We start from the raw sequence: 24,783 nt of genomic DNA, 5'->3' as shown, positions 1-24,783 counted from the left end.
TATGGAGAGATAGTACAGTGGGTAAGTTGCTTACCTTGCATGTAGTTGACTGAGTTTGATCTTCAGCATCCCATATGGTCCTCTAAGTACTGCCAGGAGTGATTTCTGAGTGAAGAACTAGGAATAACCCCTGAGTATCACTGCATTGTAGCCCCCAAAGAAAGTAACTAAAAGATTTCACAGAGGAAGAGGAATGTTCCTCTTAATATATACTTGCTTTTTGATATTTGAGCCACTGGACTATGTAGCCTATTGAAAAAGAAAGGCAAGGGGTTAGAGTGATAGTACAGTGAGTAAGGCACTTGTCGAACACACAGTGACCTGTGTTCACGGTCTGACACCTTATATGGTACCCCCACACATCCACCAGGAATAATTACTGAGTGCAGATCGATGAATAACCCTTGAACATCACCAGGTATGGCCCCTCCACCAATAAAAGGCCCAGGAAGAGAGCTCAAAGGGATTTGATTCCTGCCTCCACATAGTCCCTCCCACAAGACGAGCACTGCCAGACATAGTGCATGCTGGGTATAGTGCAAAAATAAGATATCAAAGGGGGAAAATACCCAAACCTATCAAAAGAGAGGAGGAAAAAGAGATAAGTGATGATAGCGTCTATCTTCCAGAATTACACAGGCCCAGCAGATGGTAATTACGCACATAAACTTGCTGAGATGATTAATGTTAGTACCAGGACATTGGCTGGGTCAGCTGTCCATGTTTTTCATTTGTAGATACCCAGCGGTCTCTCCACATGCCAGAGGCAATGCCCTACAAACATCATTATCCCATTGATAATAAATGGTATAAAATAGCCCCTTAAAAGTAATCTTATAAGGAATACAATGAATAAACAAGTACTTACAAATAAGATTGAAAAATGTATTTAAAAAATTTAAATATGTTTAGGCCACTGATTTAAATTATTTAAACGACTGAAAATGGTACCTGGCATTGTATCATGAATTCTTTTCCTGTCTTCATCAATTGTTGACTTCTTTTTTTTTTTGCCATTATTCTTTTATTCTTCATTTCACACATCCAGCAGGTCAGTTGTTGCTGAGCGAGTCTTCCAATTCCACCTTGTAGAAGCCATGAGGTACTTATACAGATCACTTTTTTTTTAGAATATACATAATTTTATTACAAAATTTTCTTAAAAAACAAAATGCAACATTCTAAAAAAAACCAAAATTTCCTATCTTACTAGTTCCTACCAATTTTTTGTCTTACCATACACAAGAAATTAAGGAAACCATTAAATATTTAGAAACATTCAACATCAGAAGCTTTTAAATCTAACTGTGGAGTAGCTCCTCAAAAAGCTACAACCTGCATTTTATTTTAAAAAAAGTATTTTCTCTACAAAGAATCTTATCAGCTATACAAAAATCTGTACAGTTTTTATACTGAAGCTAATATTGAGCTGCACTTGAATTTACATTCTTAGAAAAATAATTGCCTGAGCGCACGCACACCCCATCCATTATCATTACAGAATAGCCATTTATTCTTCGTCTTCTTCCTCCTCCTCCTCGTCTTCCTCTTCCTCCTCCTCCTCATCCTTTTCATCATCTTCTGGTTCATTCTTCTTCTTTGAACCTGTAGGCCTGCCAGGACCTTTCTTTCCTACTTCACTTTTGCCCTTGGCACGGTATGCAACAATATCCTTTTCATATTTCTCCTTCAGTTTCGCCGCTTTCTGCTCGTAGGGCTGCTTATCCTTGGCGAATTGCTCAGACCACATCTCCCCCAACTTTTTGGCCGTATCCCCAATGGACAGCCCGGGGTGCTCGCTCTTGATCTTGGGGCGATATTCAGAGCAAAACAGGAAGAAGGCAGACGGGGGCCTCTTGGGCGCACTGGGGTCTTTCTTCTTGCCCTTCGCCTTATTATCCACCTTGGTGGGCACGTAGTTCTTCATCTCCTGGTCATAGCAGGCCTTGTTGCTCTTGGCCATGTCCTCAAACTTGGACTTCTCCTTCGCAGACATGGTCTTCCATCTCTCGGAGCACTTCTTGGAGAACTCGGCGAAGTTGACGGTGGAGTCCGGGTGCTTCTTCTTGTGCTCCTGGCGGTAAGTCTGCACGAAGAAGGCTTACGAGGACATCTTGCCCCGCGGCTTGTTGGGGTCTCCTTTGCCCATGGCGAAGGCAAGGCCGCGTGTCCTCAGAGTCCGCCGAGTTGGCTTCGGTGGCGCCTCAGTCGCCGCGATCCGCCAAGGCTCGTTCCGGGGAGAACTGGTCGGTCCTAACGCAAGCCGCAGCCTCTTGTTTTGCACTCTTCTACGAGCCACTATACAGATCATTTGACTTGAGGACCACTTACCTGGGATCTTCTCATGCATCAGTCTCTGGAATCCTCCTGTGAGTTTCTGTTCTACTAAATCTCAAAGTAAAAGATGATTCCGGGCATTCAGACATCTTTCCATCTTTTACAGACTTCTGAGGGAAATTGAATTGAAGCAGAACAGCGGTGACCCTGAAATACTGGGAGTGCAGTAAGAAAGACACCAAAATGAGAGAACTACTGCTTGGATTAAACTACCACACTGCCCATAGCTACACAACTGTGAGCTCTGCCATGTGCGAAAGTGCTGGTAAGTTCCCACACTGCATTAACGCCCCGGACTTGATCTCTTACACGATTTCAGAAAAATCAAAATGTGCTCCTGGAAAGAGCAAAAAATACTGGAGATCCCTTGCTTATGGGGAGAAGATCCAGCAAAAGATTCAGCAGAATGGTGAAACCTGGGAAGAATCAGAAAACGAAGCAGCAAAGACAAAGAAAAATTACTCCTGGAAACTTTTACCTTTGTGTGAAACAGATGATCATGTTCAGCTTTCATGGCAAAGGGTTTTGTCACCTGGAAATTAGAGAGGGAAAAAAAGACAAGTTTCTAGAGGCTCCAAGCAGCTCTGCTCAGTTCCTGGATTATTTGACTGAATTTATATTTAAAAAATATCTTTTTTTACATCCCCAATTACAGTTCACTTCCTCCAGAGTTTTAGTCTAAGAACTCTGTGACAGAAAATTGTTGAAGACCTCCATGATTCCAATACTGAATAAAAATAATCAGGGGTTCTGCTGTGTAAAGATTTTTCTCATTGTCTTTCTAGAATTCTTTGATGAGGCATTTTCTTTCAAAATGCTTAGATGTGAAGATAATCAAGGTTTGGGGACTTAATATTTTAGTCCCTGAATATATTATATTTTATTGAGTATTATAAGAGATTATTATTATTAACATATAAAATATTTACTAATGTTAAAGGGATTCATATTTGTATTGGAGAAGATAATTTGGGGGGGAATTTTTGGGCCATACATGTTGGCACTCAGGGGTCACTCCTGACTCTCTGCTCAGAAATCGCTCCTGCAGGCTTGTGGGACCATATGGGATGCCGGGAATTAAACTTGGGTCCGTCCAAGGTTGGCTGCATGCAGGCAAATGCCCTACTGCTATGCTATTGCACTAGCCCCCAGAATATAATTTTTTGGTATAAAAACTCATTTTGAAACAAAAATAAAATACATTTAAAATAATAAAAATAGTAAGAATATTAGGAAAGAATATGCTTTACTTTTTTTTTTTTTTTTTTTTTTTGGTGTTTTTGGGCCACACCCGGTGATGCTCAGGGGTTACTCCTGGCTATGTGCTTAGAAATCGCTCCTGGCTTGGCGGACCATATGGGACGTTGGGGATTGAACTGAGGTCTGTCAAGGGTCACCCTCGTGCAAGGCAAACACCCTACTGTTGTGCTATCGCTCTGGCCCCATAATATGCTTTTCTTATATGTCAAACCCATCTTTGTATAAATCAAAACAAAATGAGTTTCATCATAGCAGTGTGAAGTATCTTTTGCCCATAATTCATCACTGATAGAATAATTATATTCACATGACTATATGAATAAAGAGCCCTTGAATATGGTTATCCCCTCCCCTAACTCATCTATCCCACCCGAATGATCAGAACTACCCACACCTGGAATGGGCGGGTAGAAGAGTCTGCAATGGGGAGAGAGAGGGGGTGAGGAGAGTTAGAGAGAGAAGCGATAGAGAGCCATCATCATCAGAGATACAGCATCAGATTCAGCATGAGCAATTCAGTATCATCAAAGAAGCAGCAGCAGTAACATCACCAAAGGGAGTTAGGCAGCCTGGAAGCCTGATAAAAACAGCTGAAAGGGAGATGGAGGCCGAGAGAGCCCAATAGGAGTGGAGAAGTAGCTGCTGGGAAAAGGCTTAGTATAGGAGGCCATGTGAAGAGGTGTACATGGTGGAAGGGATTGTGAAATAAAGCTGGCTGACTCCTGGAACTTCATCTGACTGCTTTGTGAATCTCTCTGCCCTTACCCTGCAACCTTCAGACCAGTTAGACCTTCAGGGCTGCAGGAGCCGGGTCGAGTCCAGTAAGGCCTTACCATCCCCCACCAACACTAGGACTAATTATTTATATTAAGACAACACTCAATAAAATAAATATCCACTTAGAATGCAAATTAGCAGTTTAGGAAGAACTAATCATCATCATCAAACTGGTAGAAAAACAGCAGTGGTAGAGGGCTTGCTTTGCACATGGCAGACCTGGGTTCAAACCACATGGTCCCCTGAGACTGCCCGAAGTATTCCTGAGCACCTACAGGTATGACCCAAAACTGAAAAAAAAAGCAACTATGGAAAAAAATCCTTCTATTAACATAAAAATAGTCAATGCGATATTTTATTTTATCATTTATTTATTTACTTACTGGTTTTTGGGTCACACCCAGTGGCCCTCAGGGGTTACTCATAGCTCTGTGCTCATAAACCACTCCTGGCAGGCTTAGGGGACTGTATGGGATGCTGGGGATCGAACCCAGGTGGGCTGCGTGCAAATTAGATGCCTGACCTGCTGTGCTATTGCTCTGGTTCCTCAAAAGGAAAAAGGCAACAAGGTAGAATTAAAATAGCCATCATTCATAGATATTTCTGTACTTAAAGATTAATCTTGTACAAAATAATCTAGTATAAATAAGGATTCAACAAGGCATTGGATCCAAGGATCAATATAGTAATTTTTTTATTTACTATATTCTAAGAAGGTTACTGTGTGCTAATAGGGTTGCCCTATATTCTTTTTTTTTTTTGTTTTTGGGCCACACCCAGTGACGCTGAGGGGTTACTCCTGGCTTGGGGGACTGTTTACCCCCCCCCCCCACTTAAAGAAAGCACGCACCAGACGTGGCTTTTTGCCTTCCCGGTGCAGTGCCTTCCTCCCAAAGAATTATTTGCCAAAAGGCCTGTTCAGAGAAGTCAATCATTTGACCCTTTATGTGGATTATTGGCTGTAATTCCAACATGACTGTGACATTACATTTTCTCTTTATTTGGTCACTATAGAAATCCAGCCTCAGCTTTCCTACAGACAAAGAAATGTCAGTACCAAAGCCCGCCAAAAGTTCCCTGCTGGCTAGTTTATTTGTGACTAGTATAACCTGGTGCCAGCAGCTTGTTTTTCTGAGTCTAGCTCTATGATGGTAAACAATTATTTCCGTCCCCCCAAAAATCTACTTTCCAGCAACCAGATAAACATCATAAATATTTTTGTCTCTCTCCTCCTGTTTTCTTGATAAACCTGTTTTTCTGTTTACCCAAAAACAATTTCATCACCAACCTCCAACAGGGGTCTTTCTCACCTATAGGATAGTCATTTGATATGTAGATTCTAGGCCTGTTTCCCCATTGTACTGCTCTCCTACTCTTTGTTCTCCCTGACAACACCCTGCATACCAGAGCTCGTGCTTAAAAATGTCATCAGCTGAAAAATAAATTTGTCTCTTGTCTCTTGGATGTGAGTCCCCATACAATTCATTTTGTGTGGTCTCATTTATTTAATTTTCATATTTCATATTCATCTGCCTTGTGTACCTGCTTATTCCTAGTGAGATTTATCTAACCCACTAAGTTTTTGCTTAGGGACGCTAACACGTCTGCAGCAGGGGACCATATGGGACGCCGGGGGATCGAACCACAGTCCATCCTAGGCTAGAGCTGGCAAGGCAGACACCTTACCTCTAGGGCCACCACGCCGGCCCCAAGTTGCCCTATATTCTAATAGGGGTTCTTTCTTTTTTAGGACTACACCCACTCCTTGTGGCTTGTGGGACCATGTAGGATGCTGGAATTGAACTCTGGTTGGCTGTGCAATCCCCTATCGACTGTATCATGCCTCTGGCCCCTGCACTTAAATTTTCATGCATACTTTTCATATATATTTATATATACTTTTCATATATGTTCTCATATATTTAAGTCTGTATGCATGTATGAATATACCCATCACATTTACACATATAAACTTATTTGTATACATAGAAAATACTTCTTTTAGTTTATATAAAACAAATATTTATCACAGAGAGCTGTCCAATAAGCACCTATTATTTGAGAAAACACTGTTTTTCAAATATCAGAATGAAGGGAATGAAGCTGAAGTAAGGCCTGGAACACAGTCTTCTGGGAGTATAGTTTTGTATAGTTTTTTTGTTGTTGTTGTTGTTGCTACTTTTAAGACCACTTCTGTTAGTGATAAGGAGAAGAATTTTAGAAGAATCACTGTGTACCATATTTAAAAATATACAGAAACATTATTAATGCTCTCATGGTAACTTAGATTTCTTTGGTTTTAATCTATTTTGGATTGATGAACTAATTTTTATGTAAACACAATTTACAATCCCTGTGACCAAAACCTTATCTTTGTGTGAAACACAAGTAACACAAGATATATATTGGAATAAATTAACTATACCATAAGTTTGAAGCACCAGAGTCTATGGATTTTATATCTTCTCTATTTATTGGGCTTGCTTGTTTTTAGTTTTTGGGTCACATCCAACGACGCTCAGGTCTTACTTCTGGCACTCAGAAATTACTCCTGACCTGATAGGGAGACCATAGGGGATGTGGGGATTGAACCTGGGATCAGTGGCATGCCCTATGCACTGTACTATTGCTTCAGCCCCTCTTATCTGTTTTAAACTATTTATTGATACCTTAGTGATTTGGGGTGAGAGTTGGACCAAACCTGGTGGCACTCAAGGGTTCCTCCTGGCTCCATGCTTAGAAATCACTCCTGGCAGGCTCCAAAACTATATGGGATGCTGAGGATAGAACCTGGGCCAGCCGTATGCAAGGCAAACGCCCTCTCACTGTGCTATTGCTTTAGTCCCTATCTTAGTAATTTTTAAATTAGTACTCAGTAACTTCCCCCCCCTATTGTTTGTTTTGTTTAGTTTTGTTTTGGCCACCCCTGGTTGTGCCCAGGACTAAGTTCTGGCTCTGTGCTTAGGAATCACTCCTGGTGGGGTTCTGGAGACCATATGTGGTGCTCAAGGCGCAGGTTACAAAGTGCTTGCGTTACTCCTGTATTATGTCTCTGCCCCCTCATTTAACACTAAGGATTCAGTGGTTCTCAAACTTTTTAAACAGGGGGCCAGTTCATTGTCCCTCAGACCGTTGGAGGGCCAGACTACAGTAAAAACAAAAACTATGAACAAATTCCAATGCACACTGCATATGTCCTATTTTCAAGTGAAGAAACAAAACGGGAAGAAATACAATATGTGGCCCGCGGGCCATAGTTTACCTTTCCCCTTATCATTCATGTTAAACCGGAAGACTAATGGAAGAAATGGGTACAGCTGGGCCCTGAGAGATAGCACAGCGGTGTTTGCCTTGCAAGCAGCCGATCCAGGACCAAAGGTGGTTGGTTCAAATCCCGGTGTCCCATATGGTCCCCCGTGCCTGCCAGGAGCTATTTCTGAGCAGACAGCCAGGAGTAACCCCTGAGTATCGCCGGGTGTGGCCCAAAAACAAAACAAAACAAAACAAAACAAAACAAAACAAACAAACAAACAAACAAAAAAAAGAAATGTACGGTATAGCTGCAAGCTTCAGGAAAGTGATTTCAGTTGGCTGGAGAGATCATGGCCTCCACTTTTGGGGGTTACTGAGAATGTACATGATAACACATACACACCTTCCATGGGCCCTAATGCTTTGGGTTGTTTGTCTCCATAGTAATGAGCAGTCTAGACTTTCTCAGCCTTGCTAGGGGGTGCGGGCATGGTGGGTGCAACAATCAGCCTTTCCGCAGGGGTTGCGAACTCAGTCCAGCGCAGAAAGGTCGCGCGTGGCAGAGAGCCTCTGTGTTTGGCCTCGGTGGGACCAGGAGGCACAGAACTAGTGTAGGCGCCAGGCAGGTCCGTTCCTTAGGAGGGCCCTGGCTGTGCGGAAGGGGTTGCATTTCAAACGATCAGTCCACGTTGTGGAAACAGAGGCCAGCTGTTTCCTCACAGGCACCCAGCCACCGCGCATAAGGAGGACACCTCTTGGCACCGTGATCAGAGGCGCACAGTCAGTCCGTGGGAGTGCGGGGACAGGCCACGGGGACAGGGGGAAGGAAGCTGCGGAGCTTGACAAGGAGGGGTCGGATCTCGGGAGCCCAGGCCGGCAAGGAGCCCCCCATTTTTTCCTCGCTACACCTACGTTTGCACACCGGAACTGGAGATCTCGTCTATGCCCACTGAATATACGGGGGTGGGAGGAGGCGGCCTCTTTGGTGATGGATGTAGTGTTGGAACGCTGTCTGCTTGACAAGTATAATTAATAGCACAGCAAATCCCGGTACCTCAATAAAAATGGTTAAAAAGACAAAAAGGAACTATAGGGGCTGGAGCGATAGCACAGAGGTAGGGCGTTTGCCTAGCACGCAGCCGATCTAGGACAAACGGTTGTTCGAGTCCCGGCATCCCATATGGTCCCCTGAGCCTGCCAGGAGCGAATCCCTGAGCGCCGCCGGTGTGACCCAAAGGAACCGAACAAAACAAACAAACAAACAAATAAAAAAGGGCACTGCAGCAGGCCCAGCGATTTGCCTCCTATCTGCCCAGGGACCAGCCGGCCTGTCCTCGCAGCGGGTCCAGACGCCGCCCCTCTGGCCAGGCCCGCCCCTGGCACGGACCGGACCCGCCTCTCCGGGGACCCAGGCCCCGCCCGGCGGCGGCCGAAGGGGCGGGCCGCGCCGCCACGTGTCCCGACGCCGGAGCCACCCGCGGCCGGGCTCGATCCCGCGCGCTTCGGCCCCGCGGCGCCATCGGAGCGGAGCGGAGCGGCCCGAAGCATGGCCACGGCGGCGGCGGCGGCCGCGGCCCGTGGGGCGGGCGCGAGGGCGGCGGCGTCCTGGCGGGCCGGCTGGGGGCGGCCCGTGCGGCGGCTGTGCTCGGCTCCGGGGACCGCCCCGGACATGAAGCGCTACCTGTGGGAGCGCTATCGGGAGGCGAAGCGGAACACGGACGGTGAGTGTGGCGGCGCCCCCAGCCCGGTCGCGCGCTCGGCGGGGCGCGGGCCTTCCACCGCCGCGGGCTCCCGGGCTCCCCTCCGCCGCGCCCCGCGCTCGCGCCCGCTGCCGGCCACCCCGCGGCCTCCGCAGTGCGTCTCGGAGAGCGCGGACGATGCCCTGGCCGGACCGGCGGGGTCGGAAGCGGCGCCAGAAGCTCCCGGGGCCGAGGCTGGGCTGGACCTGGCGCTCGGCGGCGCCTCGGGCGCGCTTGGCTCGGGGGCCGCGTCCGGCGCTCGTCGGTCGGTGTCGCCACCGAGCCAGCACTTGGAGCCGCCGGGGCCGGGCAGGTCACCCCGGATCCCCGCGGCTGCAGGGTCCCGGGCGGCAGCTCATGCGTTGAGCGTTCTTTCGTTTTTACAGACTCGGTGGGATCTGTAGTGTTTGCGAGGGGAAAGGGTCCCGATGGGGATGCTCCGCGCTATTTGCCGCGCTCACCGACCAGGGGGATCCCGCACAGGTAGCGACAACTTTGTGCCCGGGGGATGACAAACAGCTCGCTTGCTGCGGGAACCCGGTGAGAAGACCTAGTGAAATACGACCGCGGGGATCGGCTCCCCGAATTCTCCTTCTCTACAGGGAGGTGCCACCTCAGCCGTTAGATGGGAACGGGACACTCAGGTTTAAGGAATCGGGTCAAGGTCACGCCTTGACCTCAGGTCAACCTCAGACCCTCACCCTTTATGTGTTTTCTTAGCTTCTTACCTTCCCGCAATTGCCGATCCGTGCTTTCAAGGAAGACAGAGCAGCAATTTTATTTATTTTTCAGTTTTTGGGTCCTACCCAGCAGCGCTCAGGTTACCCCTGGCTCTACACTCAGGGATCCTTTTTGGCGCGGCCCAGGGAACCATCTGGGGTTCTGGGGATTGAATCCTTGCCCACCCTAGAACAATTTTTATAGATTTTTTTTTTATGGGGAAAGGAACTGGGAGGTGGAGATGACAGAGATAATGAGAAGAAATATTTGGTGGGAGAAAGCATTTTTCATCCCATTTTTCATCTTTTGCGCAGAAGTCAGTTTGAACAATAATAGCAGGAGGCACTCATTGGGATGCTTTTCTGAGTGGCAAGGCTGACTACTATGAAAGGGTTTTGGTTCTCCCTTTGTTTTATTTAATTTTTCATCTGAATTCCAGGGGGCTGTGTGTGGGTCTAGTGGAGAGGAACCTGCATTTGGAGCTTGGAGAGAAGCATGATTTTTATGATTGAGATTTCAAATGGAGGTAATTGTATATTTGTGTTTAGTGGTGGGAGTGAGCACAGGCATTTGGACATACCCCTGTCCCTTTGTTTTCTTCTTGCAGAACAATGATACAGAATCACAAGTATGTTGACATTGCTATCACTAACAAATCATATTCTCATGCCTTACGGAGTTGGATGTGTGTGTGTGTGTGTGTGTGTGTGTGTGTGTATCTAGTTTTATGAATTTGTGGATCTAGCTCCACATTGGGTTTGTAGTTGCAGAGTTGTTTACTACACAATCTCTCTCATTGTCTGTAACCACACCCAAGTCTTTGTATTTGGGAGGTAATGCCTTCCCTCACATTATGGGCCATCATCTGGTCTCCACATCTAAAATTTATTAATCAAATATGTTGTGTAGTTGGATGGTGCAGAGAGTAACCTTTTGGAATCAGCATTTTTGTTTCGTTTGTCTGGGGACTCTTCTTAGGAGTGCTCAGAAGCCGCTCCTGGCTTTGTGCTGGGGATTTCTCCTATGGACTTGCTTAGGGGACCAAAACATGCAGTGCCCACTGAGTCATCTCTTCGGGAATTGAGAATTTTCACCAAGCAGAAGTTACTGGAGAGTCACCTAAATTGTATATTGTATCAATAATGGATATATTTAAAAAATAGTTTTCTAATTGTTGAGTAGTCTTTGCTGGTATAGGTATACCCCGGATTGCCTTTTTATTTAGCTAGGGTAAAGTATTTTATTTTTTATTTTATTTTTGGGGGGCCCACAACGGAAAGTTCTCAGGGCTTATTCCTGGCTCTATGCTGAGGAATCACTCCTGGTGGTGCTTGGGGGACAGAAGGGGGTGTGGGGATGGAACCTAGGGGTTAGCCATGTGCAAGACAAGCACTTTATCCGCTGTCCTATCTTTCCAATACCATCGTTAAGCATTAAATGTTTAACCGTAGCTCACTCATTGAAGGACATCTGGTTGTTCCCAGTTTGGAACTATTACAAATCAAGCTGTATTTTATAATACATATGTGCCAGTTTGTGTGTGATCATAAGCTTCCATCTCTCTAAATATCATGCCCACACTTGGTGGAATGGGAACTTTGTAGTTTGTAAGAACCTGTACAATTTTGCCTTAAACTTTTTTTTTAAATGATCAAATTTCGTCATTTACAGACCTGGCATCTGGGCTGCCCAGGTCTTCCTGTCTCATCTGTGAACAGAGCTGCTGAGGGTACAGTGGTGAGACGCATTCCCTCAGGAAAAGTGTTTGTTAGATGCTGCCTGCCAGATGAGATAGTGTAAGGGTTTGACAGAGTTCAGCATCAGACCCTTGGGGGTGTGGTGTTCCCTGGGAATTTTCAGGAGGGAGACTTCAGAGAAATTTATGAGTTCTGAACTCCGTGACCTTTAGCAAAAGGCTTTCCTCTCTGACTTCTTTTCCTCGGGATAGGGGAGGATTTCAGTGTGTTCTTGGCTGCCAGCAGATGCTGAGTAAAGAGTAACTGTTATTCTTAGTTGCTTCTTTTAGGCTTCGGTTTAGTCATGGATGGAAGCCTCTAGCTCTCTCTTGCTTGGGCCTCTAACCTCTTCAGTTGCTGACACTGCCAATAACTAGCCCTGTGACCTTGAACAAGCTAGTTAATCTCTGGGCTCTGCCAGTGAAAGTGGCCACTGCACTCTTTAATTATCAAACTTTTTCATGCCCCATCGGTCTGTGAATGAGATGCTTCATCCTGGCTCTCTATCCTCAGCAAATACTCCCGTGGTCCCTGTCTCAGGCTTGGGAACACAGAGCCCTTGATTGGACTTTCCCTTCTTGCCTTATCTGTGGCTTCACCATCCCTTAGCCCAACTCTGCAGTGAGGTCTGTGGCATGCAGGATGTTCACGCTCAGCTTGCTTTCTGCAGCATTTACTAGTTAAATGGCTCACCTCTGGGAAGAGGTGAGTTTTATCCCTGTTACCCTTTATCTCATACCCTTTTAAATCACTTTTAAAAAGCTAAAACATCTTTTCCTTTAGAGGTAAATTTTAAATGTACAGATGACTTTTATGTTTGTTTTTTTTTTTGTTTTGTTTTTTTTTTTTTGGTTTTTGGGTCACACCCGGCGGTGCTCAGGGGTTACTCCTGGCTGTCTGCTCAGAAATAGCTCCTGGCAGGCACGGGGGACCATATGGGACACCGGGATTCGAACCAACAACCTTTGGTCCTGGATCGGCTGCTTGCAAGGCAAACACCGCTGTGCTATCTCTCCGGGCCCGTTTGTTTTTTTTTTTAACCCTGCTGCTCTAGCTTCTCAGTTGACTATTGCATATTTGTTGCCAAGAAGGAAGCAAACTGATACGTCGTAAATAGGCGTTAGAGTTCCTTCCTTACCTGGGCCTTTCTTGACTCCTCTCCCCTGGAGTCTTCACCACAGCTGGCTGCATTTAGCTGCCTTGCCTCCTCGTGCTCCTGTGGGTGGGACAAGTCCTTGCTTTTGATGATCTTGAACTTTTACTTTTATTTGGGGCACCCTGGATGGTGCTCAGGGCTTCTTCTGGCTCTGTACTCAGAGATCATCACTCAGGGGTTACTCCAGGCTCTGCGCTCAGAAATTGCCCCTGGAAGGCTCAGGGGACCATACGGGATGCTGGGATGCAAACCACTGTCTTTCCTGGATTGGTTGTGTGCAAGGCAAACGCCCTACTACATTGTTATCTCCTAATGTCAATTTTTTGAGTTTTATTTTGTTGTGCTGTTCTTGGGTCATACCAAATAGTGCTCAAGGGCTCTTCTTGGCTTACTACCTTCTTCCTGGTATTCAAGGTCACAGTGCTCAGGGGACCATGTGGTGTCCAGTATTGAACCTGGGCCTCCTTCATGCAGAGTTGCACTCAGTCTGTGGAGCTGTCTCTATAGCCTGCCCTGGCACTTTCTCAGTAGTACTGGTTAAGTACTTTGCATATAATTCTTTCTTTCATCTGCTTGAGAATTTGGGAAGTGCTGTATCTATGCCTCCTGTATAGCGCTTGGTTCAGCACAGGGTGTCTATATTTCAGAAAAGGAGCACAGGCCCCAGTGTCTGGTAGAGTTGTTGTTTTTAGTGAGAGTTGGGGGAGGGCACTTTTCTCCATACCCTATGGGGGTGGGTGGAACCTGGTCAATAATCTGAGGACATTTCTGATTGCAAAGCTTGGGAAAGGGGTGCTGTTCCCCCCCACCCCCCAAGGTAGAAACCAGGGATACTGTTAGACAGTCTACAGTCTTAGAACAGCCCCTCTATTCCCAAGACAAAGAATGATCCCATTCCATAATCGGTCGTCCCAAGGAGAGTTTGTCCTCATGTGTTGGGACAATCTGTGTGTCAAGATCTGCATCGGGTGTTTATTTCACTTGTGTCATGTGCTGTGTGTCTTATTTCAAGTTTATCACTGTCTGTCCCTGCCTGTTTCTTCCTCCTGGAACAGAGTCCTTAAGTCTGTGCTTCCCCCAGGCGTTCCCATCCTGTCCTGGTCTTTCTCTTCAGAAGTCACCCCAAGTTGGTCTTTTGAAACCTGGGGCATGTGGCTAGACTATGTGGAATCATTGGTGCGATTCAGTGCGAAGAGTTGGAAGCTGGTCTGGGGGCCTTGAGGAGTTCGTCAAAGTTCCCAGTTGAACACTTAAGTCTCAATTAGAGGGTTGGAAAGTGGGTGGCAGTGTATGTGGGTGTACTGGGGTTCAATATGCTGGTTCCTTTGAGCACCACCAGGAACAAGCCCTGAGCAGAAAGCTGGGAGTAGCCCTTAAACACTGCTGGTGTGACATTTTCTCCCCCGCAGAAAACTCAATCAGAAACTGTGTGTTCAGATGTATGGAGGGGGTGTTTTCCAAGAGGTTTTCTGATTGAGTCTGGAATCTGCATAAGATGCAGACACTTCTCGTGGACCACATGCAGTGGGCAGTGATATTCGTGCATGTCTACTTTATTTTTTTGGGGGGGTTCGTGCATGTCTACTTTATTTTTTTGGGGGGTCATCTTCAGTGTTGCTTAGGGGCCCCACAGTCAATACTGAGATTACTTGGCCTGACTTTGCCTCCTGATGGTTTAGGTCCAGTAGGGTGCTGCTTGGACTCTGGGACCCTCCTACATACCAGCCATTTGAAACCCTTGGCCCTGTGAGATGAGTAAAAACTGTACCAGGTCCCTCAGACTGTATTTTAGCACTGCCTGAGGGATGTGGTAGAAGACATGAGCAGAAACAGACTAGGAAAGCTTTCTTTTGATGGGCTTGTCAGAACCCATGAGTCAGAGGCAGTAGATGTAATACTTCTCGCCTATTTGTTGGTTTGCTTTTAGGCCATACTCAGTGGTATTTGGGCTACTCATGGTTCTATGATCAGGGGCTCATTCCTGGATGGTGCCTGGGGAACCATATGGATTGCAGGGGATTCTGTACTCTTGCTCTCGCTCCACCTTTTCTTTTTTTTACCTAAGATAAATATCTCAAAATGGCGCTTTAAATACAACATGGGAAAATCTCTCAACAACACACATATATACATATATGTATGGATACTTGCCATGTATGATGAGTGTATGAGTTTATTAATCATACCCAGAGATACTTAATGACCATCTGCCTTCCCCTGGAGACTGGAATGAAGCAGGGATGTAGAATCATGGAGCCAGGGACCCTTTGAGAATCTGGAGAAAGCCGAGGGAAGATTCTGTCCTAAGGACAATAGGCCCAAGTGGATGCACCCGTACCTTCAGCAAATTCTCAGTCTCTGTCATATATTGGCTTCTGCAGTCTCCATTAGTCTGCTCTTCTGACTTGGATTCTTTTTTTTTTTTCCATTTCTTTTTGTTTTTTTTTGGGTCACACCTGGTGACCCTCAGGGGTTACTCCTGGCTTTGCGCTCAGAAATCACTCCTGGCTTGGGGACCACATGGGGTACTGGGGGATCGAGCTGCGGTCTGTCCAAGGTCAGCCGTGTATGCAAGGCAAACATCGTACCACTTGTGCCATCACTCCGGCCTCCTGACTTGAATTCTTGGTTAAACCTTGCACATGGATGGAGCCGGAGAGATAGCACGGGGTAGGGTGTTTGCCTTGGATGCAGAAGGATGGTGGTTCGAATCCCGGCATCCCATATGGTCCCCTGAGCCTGCCAGGAGTGATTTCTGAGTGTGGAGCCAGGAGTAACATCTAAGCACTACCAAGTGTGACCCAAAAACCAAAAAAAAACAAAAACAAAACAAAAAAAAGCCTAAAAACCAAAAACCCAAACAAAACAAAACTTGCACATGGGCCAAGGGGTAGTAGGTACAGTATGTAGGGTGCTTGCTTTGACATAGCCATCCTGGGTTTGATCTCCAGCCCCTCCTATGGTCCCCCAAGCGTGCCAGAGTCCTGAGTGGAGAACCAGGAGTAAGTCCTGAGTACTGCAGGGTGTGGCCTCAAAACAAAACAGACAAAACAACCAAAAAAAGCCTTGCACATGAGGACTTGGTTAGAATTCAGTACAGGGATTGATACACTTGCCTTATATCCCACCAATCCTAGCTGGATGCCTAGAACCACATATGGTCCTGAGCACAGAACCAATATCACTCCTGAGTAATGCAGGGTGTAGCCCTTAGCTTTCTCCTTCCTTTTCACCCCTCAAAATTTCACAAAAGCTGAAGAAATTTGTCTGGAACATGGCTCTCTCTGTCTCTCTCTCTGTCTCTGTCTCTCTCTCTCCCCCCCTCTCTCCCCCCCTCTCTCCCCCCCCTCTCTCCCCCCTCTCTCTCCCCCCTCTCTCTCTGTCTCTCTCTCTCCCTCTCTGTCACACACACACACAAACATTGTTTTTAGTTTTATTTATTTGTTTCTTTTTGATTTTTATTGTAACACCTTGATAAGCAACAAGTTGCTCTAATACAATCATTTCAGGCACTAAATGTTCCAACATCAATCCACCAATCCACCACCAGTGTTACCTTCCCCCCAGTTTTCCACCCACCACCATAACCTGCCTTCATGCAGGTACAAGCATCATGCTTGTTACAACAGAAAGGCAATCGGAATGATCAAATCTTAGATCAACACAGGTCAGTTTGAAATGATTGTTATCTCCATAGTGTTATTAAATCAGTGTGAAGTGCTGTGGTTGGTGCTAGTTGAGCCTTCTGTGTACTGGTTAGACTCACTGAGGTAGGTAGATTACTACATAACATTTCCATTAGATTCCCTGTGATACTCCTGGACTGACACTTGACACACAATATATTGACGTGTCCATGCAGTTGCTTGTGGCCATGCAATTTAGGGTTTATAAATCTAAAATAAGATGGCTCTGAAGTTTGATAAGGGTAAGTTATGTGGAGCTGGGCCCTTTCTGCCAGTGAGTGTCAGGGGTGGTGTTAGAGCTGCTGTAGTTTATGTAGAAAGGAAAATCTGTCCTTGTCCTTTCTTAGACTGCCACAGAGGGATCAGCCTGGACCATATTACCTGGAAAGTTCAGCAGCCATTATTTTCTTCTCTCTCTTTTTCTGTTTCAGAGAATTTTTTTTTTTTGGGGGCACACTCGGTTGCACTCAGGTGTTATTCCTGGTGGCCTTGGGGAAACATAGATGCTAGGGATCTATCCTGGTTCTGCAACATGCAAGGCCAACACCCTACCCACTGTGTTATCACTTTGGCCCTCAGAGAACTTTTTGCAAGTTGTTTTTATTTATAATGCCAGCTTTTACTAGGCCACTAGAGTTAATTGGACAATAAAATGGGCAGATGTCATTTTACAAAAAAGAGGGAAAGCTGAAAACAAATGTCATCTTCTATAGAGAACCCACAATTCTGTCTTATTCAGAGCAGAAAAGAGAAAAGAAGAAAAAGGAAACTTGATCATATGAGGAAAAACTCAAAGATTTGGAATCTGTCCTAAAAATACACATGCAGTAAGTATGATATTCTGCGAATACTATTGATTGGCTGCTGCTTCTGTCTACAGTTTGTCCCATATTAACTATTTAAGCAGAGAAGTATGACTAGTATTGGAAACAACTCTTCCAGTGTCAGGTAACTTTTGCTTTACACCACAGGTTCTCTTTGCTACCTGGGCTTTCTCTTCAGTAAAGTCATTTTTATTTTATTTATCTATTTCTTCACACTCAGTGATGCTCAGGGCTTACTACTGGCTCTGTACTCAGGAATTACTCTCAGCAGGCTTGGGGGATCATATGGGATGCCTGGGATGGGACCCAGAACCTATTTTATCTCTCAGGTCCCAGTGAAGTCATTTTTGATATTGAATGTCATATGACCTCAGGTGTTCTCTCCCTTGATCATATTGACAAGAGTCTTGTATGGGACATCAGCAAACCTTTGATGTCTAAGTAGTTTGCAGCTGAGTAATTTCAAAAAGCATTCCTTGTTCCACTTTCAGGGATTCTTGGTCCCAAACAGGGAGTTCATCTGTTTTTCTTTGTTCTTGTCATCTTCAGAAGTGGGGGGTCATCACTGTGGTGGGTACACCACTGAACAACCTTTTTAAACTATTGCTGCATTAACACGTGGGAGAGGAACTGGGTCATCATCTCTTTCATCACCCATTCCCAAATCTTCCAACATGGTTTAGATAGTTCCAGGCTGGCAATTTCTACATGGACTTTAAGTATCTCTCCAGCAGAATTCTGTGCCTTTATAGAAGGCACGATGTTCAGTTAGGAGGTGGTGGTGGAGGCTGATGAGGGAGGGGGGGCATCAACACAATGAAGAGGAAGGTGGGGAAGACCACTACCAGGAACCAGTCTCTTAACAGCCTGTCCAGACATATGCAGCCCAGAGAGCCTCTAGAGTACTGTTCTAGACCCTACTGGGCTGTGGGCCGGTTCTGGGTTGGAAATTTACTGGCTGTCTGCCAAAAAAACCTAAAAGCAGCATTCTAATTTTATGACATTGGACTTAATAAGACAATATGATATTGTCTGCATTGCTTCTTGTTTCTATCTTAGCCATCAGCCGGTCTGTGAATTATCTTTCATTTCTACCCTGTTCCGCACCCCAGTCTGTAGGTATAAAACCCAAAGGTTGAAGAATGCTGCTTTAGATTTGGATCTCTTTTGGCTCTTGACTTCTAGCAGTTTGGCAGGCCAGATAGTCTAAAATCTGTCTTACACAGGTTGCTTGCATGCACACAGTGGCAGGGGGTGGACCAAACAAAGAATGTTCTTTTGAATGCATAGCTGAGCAGCTGAGCTCTGAGAAACCAGAGAAGAATCACAGGGGCTAAAAATAAAAGATGGGAGCAGCTCTTGAGGTGTTATGGCCCTTGGAGCCTTCATGGGGCTTGATTTGCTGTGCTGCACACAAAACACACACACACTTTCTCTTCCTGTCTCCCCTTGACCCGTGAGAGAGAGAGAGAGAGAGAGAGAGAGAGAGAGAGAGAGAGAGAGTGTGTGTGTGTGTGTATGTATGTGTGTGTGTGTGTGTGTGTGTGTGTGTGAGAGAGAGAGAGAGAGAGTGTGTGTGTGTGCGTGTGTATGTATGTGTGTGTGAGAGAGAGAGAGAGCGAGAGAGAGAGAGCGAGAGAGAGAGAGAGAGAGAGAGACCATAGAACTGAATATATACTGTCATCTATAACATAAGTCACAGGTTGGCCTTCCCATGGGCTTGTTTGAATTTATTTTGCAGTGTTTGATCATTACTAATGATGACTTTATGACTTTATGGTATTATTATTATGATTTTTTTTTTGGTTTTTGGTTTTTGGGTCACACCCGGCAGCACTCAGGGGTCACTCCTGGCTCCATGCTTAGAAATCGCTCCTGGCAGGCTCAGGGAACCATATGGGGTTCAGGATTTGAACCAATGACCTTCTGCATGAAAGGCAAATGCCTTACCTCTATGCTATCTCTCTGGCCCCATTATTATGATTTTTGAGTCACATCTGGCGGCGCTCAGGAGTTACTCCTGGCTCTGCTCTGAGAACTTGCTCCTGGCATGGGGGACCATATGGGATGCTGGGATTCGAACCATCATCCATCCTGGATTGGCTATGTGCAAGGCAAATGTCCTACTGCTGTGCTATCTCTCCATCCTCTACTTTATGGTATTATTAAATGTAACTTTATGAGTGGTTCCACTCATAAAGATGATTCTGTCCAGGGCCACAGCTCTCACAGTGCAGATTCTTTATTTGTTTGTTTGTTTGTTTATTTATTTATTTTTGTGCTACACCTGGCAGTGCTCAGGGGTTATTCCTGGCTCTGCTTTCAGAAATTGCTCTGGCAGGCTTGAGGGACCGTATGGGATGCTGGGAATCAAACCTGGGTCTGTCCTGGGTCAGATGCATGCAAGGCAAACACATTACTGCTGTGCTATCTCTCCGTCCCCACAGACTCTTACTTTATGAATGAGCCTCAGGGCAGGTGCACATGGAGGACAGAGATTGAGGTCTTCAGTATTATCATACCACATCTACCACCAAAGTGCCAATGTCAATGGGGCTCTTCCTGTCCCCTCCTAGAACTTGCCTAGTCCTTTGCTTTGTTCCCTTGTACCCCACATCTGAGAAGCTCTTCATTTTAAAGTCAGCTCATAATCAATGTTTGTTCTCTTTTATCTTCTTGGCCCAGATGGATACATCTTTTTAGTCCTCAGGATTAGAATGTGGATGGGTGATTGTGGAGATTCTGGCTAACACATTATTACTATTAATTATTATTATTATCATTATCATCATCATCATCATCATCATTATTATCTTGTTTTGGAGCCCACACCTGGTCGTGCTCAAAGCATCTGGTTCTGTGCTTATGGGGTTACTCACTCCTGGTGGGTACCTGGATCAGCCACATGCAAGGCAAGCTTCTATTTATTAGCTATCTGTACTTTCCTATCTGCTGGACTATCTCTCCAGTTTGTAAGTTTTGTTGCAAAAATAATTTTAACCTCCAAAACCTCCTGAAAGAGCTGGGCAAGTTTCTCTAGATTTTGCCGATAACTACGGATGTAGGGAAAATTACTAGTTGAGTGAATCACTAGAGAAATGGAAATCTTAGGAACATTTACTGTAGGCCTTCTACCTGCTATTGATTCTGTGTTTACAAGCTGCATGGACTGGTGGTTACATTACTAACTTCTCAGCTTTAGTGGCTGCAAATTGGGGTCATAAGTGCTTGCTTCCTGGACTTCTTGTGATGGTAACTAAGATAAGGAAACACTGATTCACCAGATAGGAGGCACTATTCCCTTCTACTTCATACTGGAATGAAGACATTTTCATGACAAAAGTCCTTGATCTTTTTTTGTTTGTTTGTTTTTTGATTTTTGAGTCACACCCAGTGATGCTCAGGTGTTACTCCTGACAGGCATATGTAAAATGGACTGTATGTAAAATGCCGGGATTTGAACTACCGTCTGTCCTGGATTGGCTGCATGCAAGGGAATGCACTGCTGTTGTACTATCTAGGCTCCAGTCCTTGATAGACTCATTTTCTTTGTCTAAGAAATGTTCTTCCCTTGAAGCAATTGCAGTTTATTTTTCCTTTTGGATTGGGAGTGGTTATATCTGTCTTTATTTTATGACTTAATATTTGCACACCCTTCAGTTATTTCATTTTATTCTTGGAGCTTTGGGAAACACGGTAGGCTTCCTAAGGAGCCTCTAGAATTGCAGCTATTGCTTACAGAGTCACAAGAGATATAATTGTAACTTGGGGTGGGAGTAGCTGAAATGTCAATGTATTGTTCATGATTGTGATGAGTAAGTCTGCCCGTTATGGGTTGAGTTTCCTTGGAGGTGACACAGTGTCTAAACTCACAGGATCATGAAAGCTTCTAGTTGAAATGAACAGATGCCACATAGATGAATTTTGAATGGTCACCTCTGGAGGGGGAGTGAACCATTGGTTGCCTTGGGACTTGTGGCAGTTTTTGGTTTTCCCTCATTGCCTGTGATGGTCTTGTCAGAGCCATTGATCTTGTCTCAGAGTAGCACACACTGGCATGTTGTCTCAGCTTACACTCCTAACACCCTCTCAACTTCCTCTCCTTTTTTGCAACTGTTTGCAAAAAGAGTTTTAAGTGAGTAAAAACGTTATCAAATCATGCCACTATTATTTATACAAAACATAATATTCTAAATATAAATCATGGCCAATAAGGGTAGAGCCTCATAGCTGCCTAACAACTTTCAAACTGCTGCTGCCCTGACTCACAGCTGTGGGATTTGGGGCCAACCCCACTAAGAAGTATCTTTGGAAGCCATGTGATCAGAGATGAGCTGGAACTGCCAAAGAAGGGTGGAGTTAGTCCAGCTGTTTTGCTTCATTCCGTGGCTGCTTATATCTCCTAGTCAATGAACCCTAGCATAACTCGCAAAAAACATCAAACTATTGGTGCAAAAATGGGGTAATAATACAGACCAACATCATGAATAGAGAATGAAGATGGCAGCTCTGATGACCCAAAAAGTACCACCCACCTATTTACCCTCTCAGATAAGGAGTTTAGAGAAGAAATATGGAGGATCCTCATAGAACTCAAAGAAAGCATGAATAGAGCTGAACAAAACAAATAAGAAGCAAAAGGATATGAAAATAGAAATCAGAAAACTCGACTGAAATAACAGGTGTGAAAAACTTGGTAGGCAGGCAAAATGAAAATCTCACTGGAAAGCCTGTCCAACAGAATAACAGCAGCTGAGGACCGAATCAGTGAGCTGGAAGATGAGCTGCATAACAACAGAAGGGTATGGAAAAGAGGGCCAGAGAGATAGCACAGTGGTAGGGTGTTTGCCTTGCAAGTGGCCTACCCAGGTCAGACCTGGGTTCAATTTCCATCCCATATGGTCCCCTGAGCCAGCCAGAGGCAATTTCTGAACGCTGAGTCAGGGAGTAACCATTGAGGCCTATTGAGTGTGACCCCAAAACAAAAACAAACAAAAAGAATGATTTCTTTTGGGATAGCAAAAGAAATAGATAGCACAATGGTAAAGTGTTTGCCTTGTATGCAGCCAACACAAGATGGACCACAGTTCAAATCCCGACATCCCATATGGTCCCACAAGTTTTCCAGAAGTGACTTCTGAGCACAGAGCCAGAAGTAACTCCTGAGCATCACCAGGTGTGACCCAAAAGCCAAAATTAAATAAATAAATGAGAGAGAGAGAGAGAGACAGAGAGAGAGAGAGAGAGAGAGAGAGAGAGAGACAGAGAGAGAGAGACAGAGAGAGAGACAGAGAATGGAAAAGAGCCTTAACACAAATAATCAGACAATGGGAAAAATCCTCAAAGAATGTGAACAGATGAAAATAGAAGTCTTTGATAAACTCAGCAGAAACAATACACAAATCATTGGAGTCCCAGAGACGCAGGAAGAATCAACAGTCAAGGGCATACTGCAGAGAAACTTCTAGAGCTAAAGACTGTGTGCAACCTAATCCTGCATGCCCCAAGAGTACCAGCTAAAAGAGGTTTGAAAAAAAGCATTCCAAGACACATCCTAGTCACAATGACAAATTTCACAGATAGGGATAGAATACTGAAAGATCAAAAAGGGAAATTATATTTAAAGGAGTGTCCTTAAGATTTACAGCAGACCTGTCACAAGAAACCTTCAAGGCCAGAAGGCAATGGTGGGATATAGTGACAAAACTCAATGAAATGAATGCTTGACCTAGAATACTGCATCCAGCCAGACTCACTTTCAGGTTTGAAGGAAGTATACATAGCTTCACAGATAAACAACAGCCCAGAAACTTTACCAACTCAAAACCAGCCTTAAAAGACACACTTAAAGGTCTATTTTAAGACAGACCAAAAGACACACCAAACTCCTACACAAAGATGATATTAAATCCCATGACAATATCTTTCTCAAAGTCAAAGGACTAAATGTACCAGTTATGAGACACAGTGGCAAAATGGATCAAAAAGCTGAATCCAACCTTCCGCTGCCTACAAGAAACACACCAGAATAATCAGAACAAACATAGACTCAAAATTAAAGACTGGAGAACAATCATTCAAGCAGATAACTCCCTAAAAAAAGCTGAGGTAGCCATATTACTATCGGATGGCACAAATATTAGACTTAAAAAGTTATAAGGGGCAAAGATGTACATTTTGTATTAATCAAGGGATATGTATAACAGGAAGAAATCTCACTCCTAAACATAAGTACTCCCATATGAGGGACCAGCAAAATATTTAAAACAATTACAAATCTGAAAGAATACATTGGTAACACAATAATAGTGGGAGACTTAACTTGTCATCCCTTGATAGGTCAACCAGGATGTAACCTAACAAGAAGATACTAGGCCTAAAAGGAGAAATGGAAGAACGTGGGCTAGTAGATATTATATCTATATCTATATTTATATCTGGCTCTCTACCCCTAGAAAACTTGATACACAGTCTTCAGTGGACATGGTTTGTCATTTTCCAGGATAAAACACATCCTGGCCCATAAAACATATCTCCATAAAATCAAGTGGATAGAAATTGTACGAACTACCTTCTCAGATCATAATGCAATGAAATTAGAAATGAACTACAGAGAAGAAAAACTTTAACACCTGGAAATAGAACAACTCACTACTGAACAGTGGGTCAGAGATGAAATCAAAGAGGAAATCAAAAGATTCTTGGAAACAAATGCAAATGAAGAAACAAATCACCAGACTTTGTGAAACATGGCAAAAGCAGTACTATGAGGAAAATTGATAGCTTTTTTTTAAACTTTATTTATTGATTGATAGGTTTTTGGGCCACACCCAGCGGCTCTCAAAGGTTACTCCTGGCTCTGCACTCAGAAATCGCCACTGGCAGCAGGCTGGGGGACCATATGGGATGCCAGGAATCAAACCAGGTCTTTCCCGGGTCGGCCCCATGCAAGGCAAATGCCATACTGCTGTGCTATCTCTCCAGCCACCCGTTTTTTTTTTTGAGGTCACACCTGGCGGTGCTCAGGGGTTATTCCTGGCTCTTTGCTCAGAAGTTGCTCTTGGCAGGCTTGGAAGATCATATGGGATGCCAGGATTTGAACTGGGGTCTGTCTCATGTTGACTGCATGCAAGGCAAATGCCCTACTGCTGTGCTGTCACTCTGGCTCCCCAAATTGATAACTTTACAAGCACACTAGGAGGGAAGAAGGAGTAAATAACTTAATTATACAGCTTAGAAAATTAGAAAGTGATCAATAAAAAGAACCAAAAATAGGCAGGAACAAGGAAATACCAA

The 24,783-nt window shown here is 44.8% G+C and overlaps 1 protein-coding gene and 1 pseudogene across 2 annotated transcripts in view; one reads left to right on the top strand and one right to left on the bottom strand.

Moving 5' to 3' along the window:
- Nucleotides 1–1,477: 1,477 nt before the first annotated feature.
- LOC126022303 (high mobility group protein B2-like) lies at nt 1,478–2,149 on the bottom strand (annotated as a pseudogene).
- A 7,023-nt stretch (nt 2,150–9,172) lies between these two features.
- Nucleotides 9,173–24,783, top strand: part of NT5DC3 (5'-nucleotidase domain containing 3) — a 78,147-nt gene continuing 62,536 nt past the window's right edge. Inside the window, exon 1 of one of the 2 annotated variants that reach the window (XM_049783157.1) lies at nt 9,173–9,347. In XM_049783157.1, coding sequence (XP_049639114.1) covers nt 9,173–9,347 — 175 coding nt within the window. Of the gene's footprint in view, nt 9,348–9,847; nt 9,906–24,783 lie in introns of those variants that run through there. The other variant, XM_049783158.1, reaches the window with a different exon arrangement.

Source organism: Suncus etruscus, chromosome 11 (genome assembly GCF_024139225.1).
Source record: "Suncus etruscus isolate mSunEtr1 chromosome 11, mSunEtr1.pri.cur, whole genome shotgun sequence".
Lineage (NCBI taxonomy): Eukaryota > Metazoa > Chordata > Mammalia > Eulipotyphla > Soricidae > Suncus > Suncus etruscus.
Note: the sequence above shows the minus strand (reverse complement) of the source record. Positions and strands in the feature narration are given on the sequence as shown.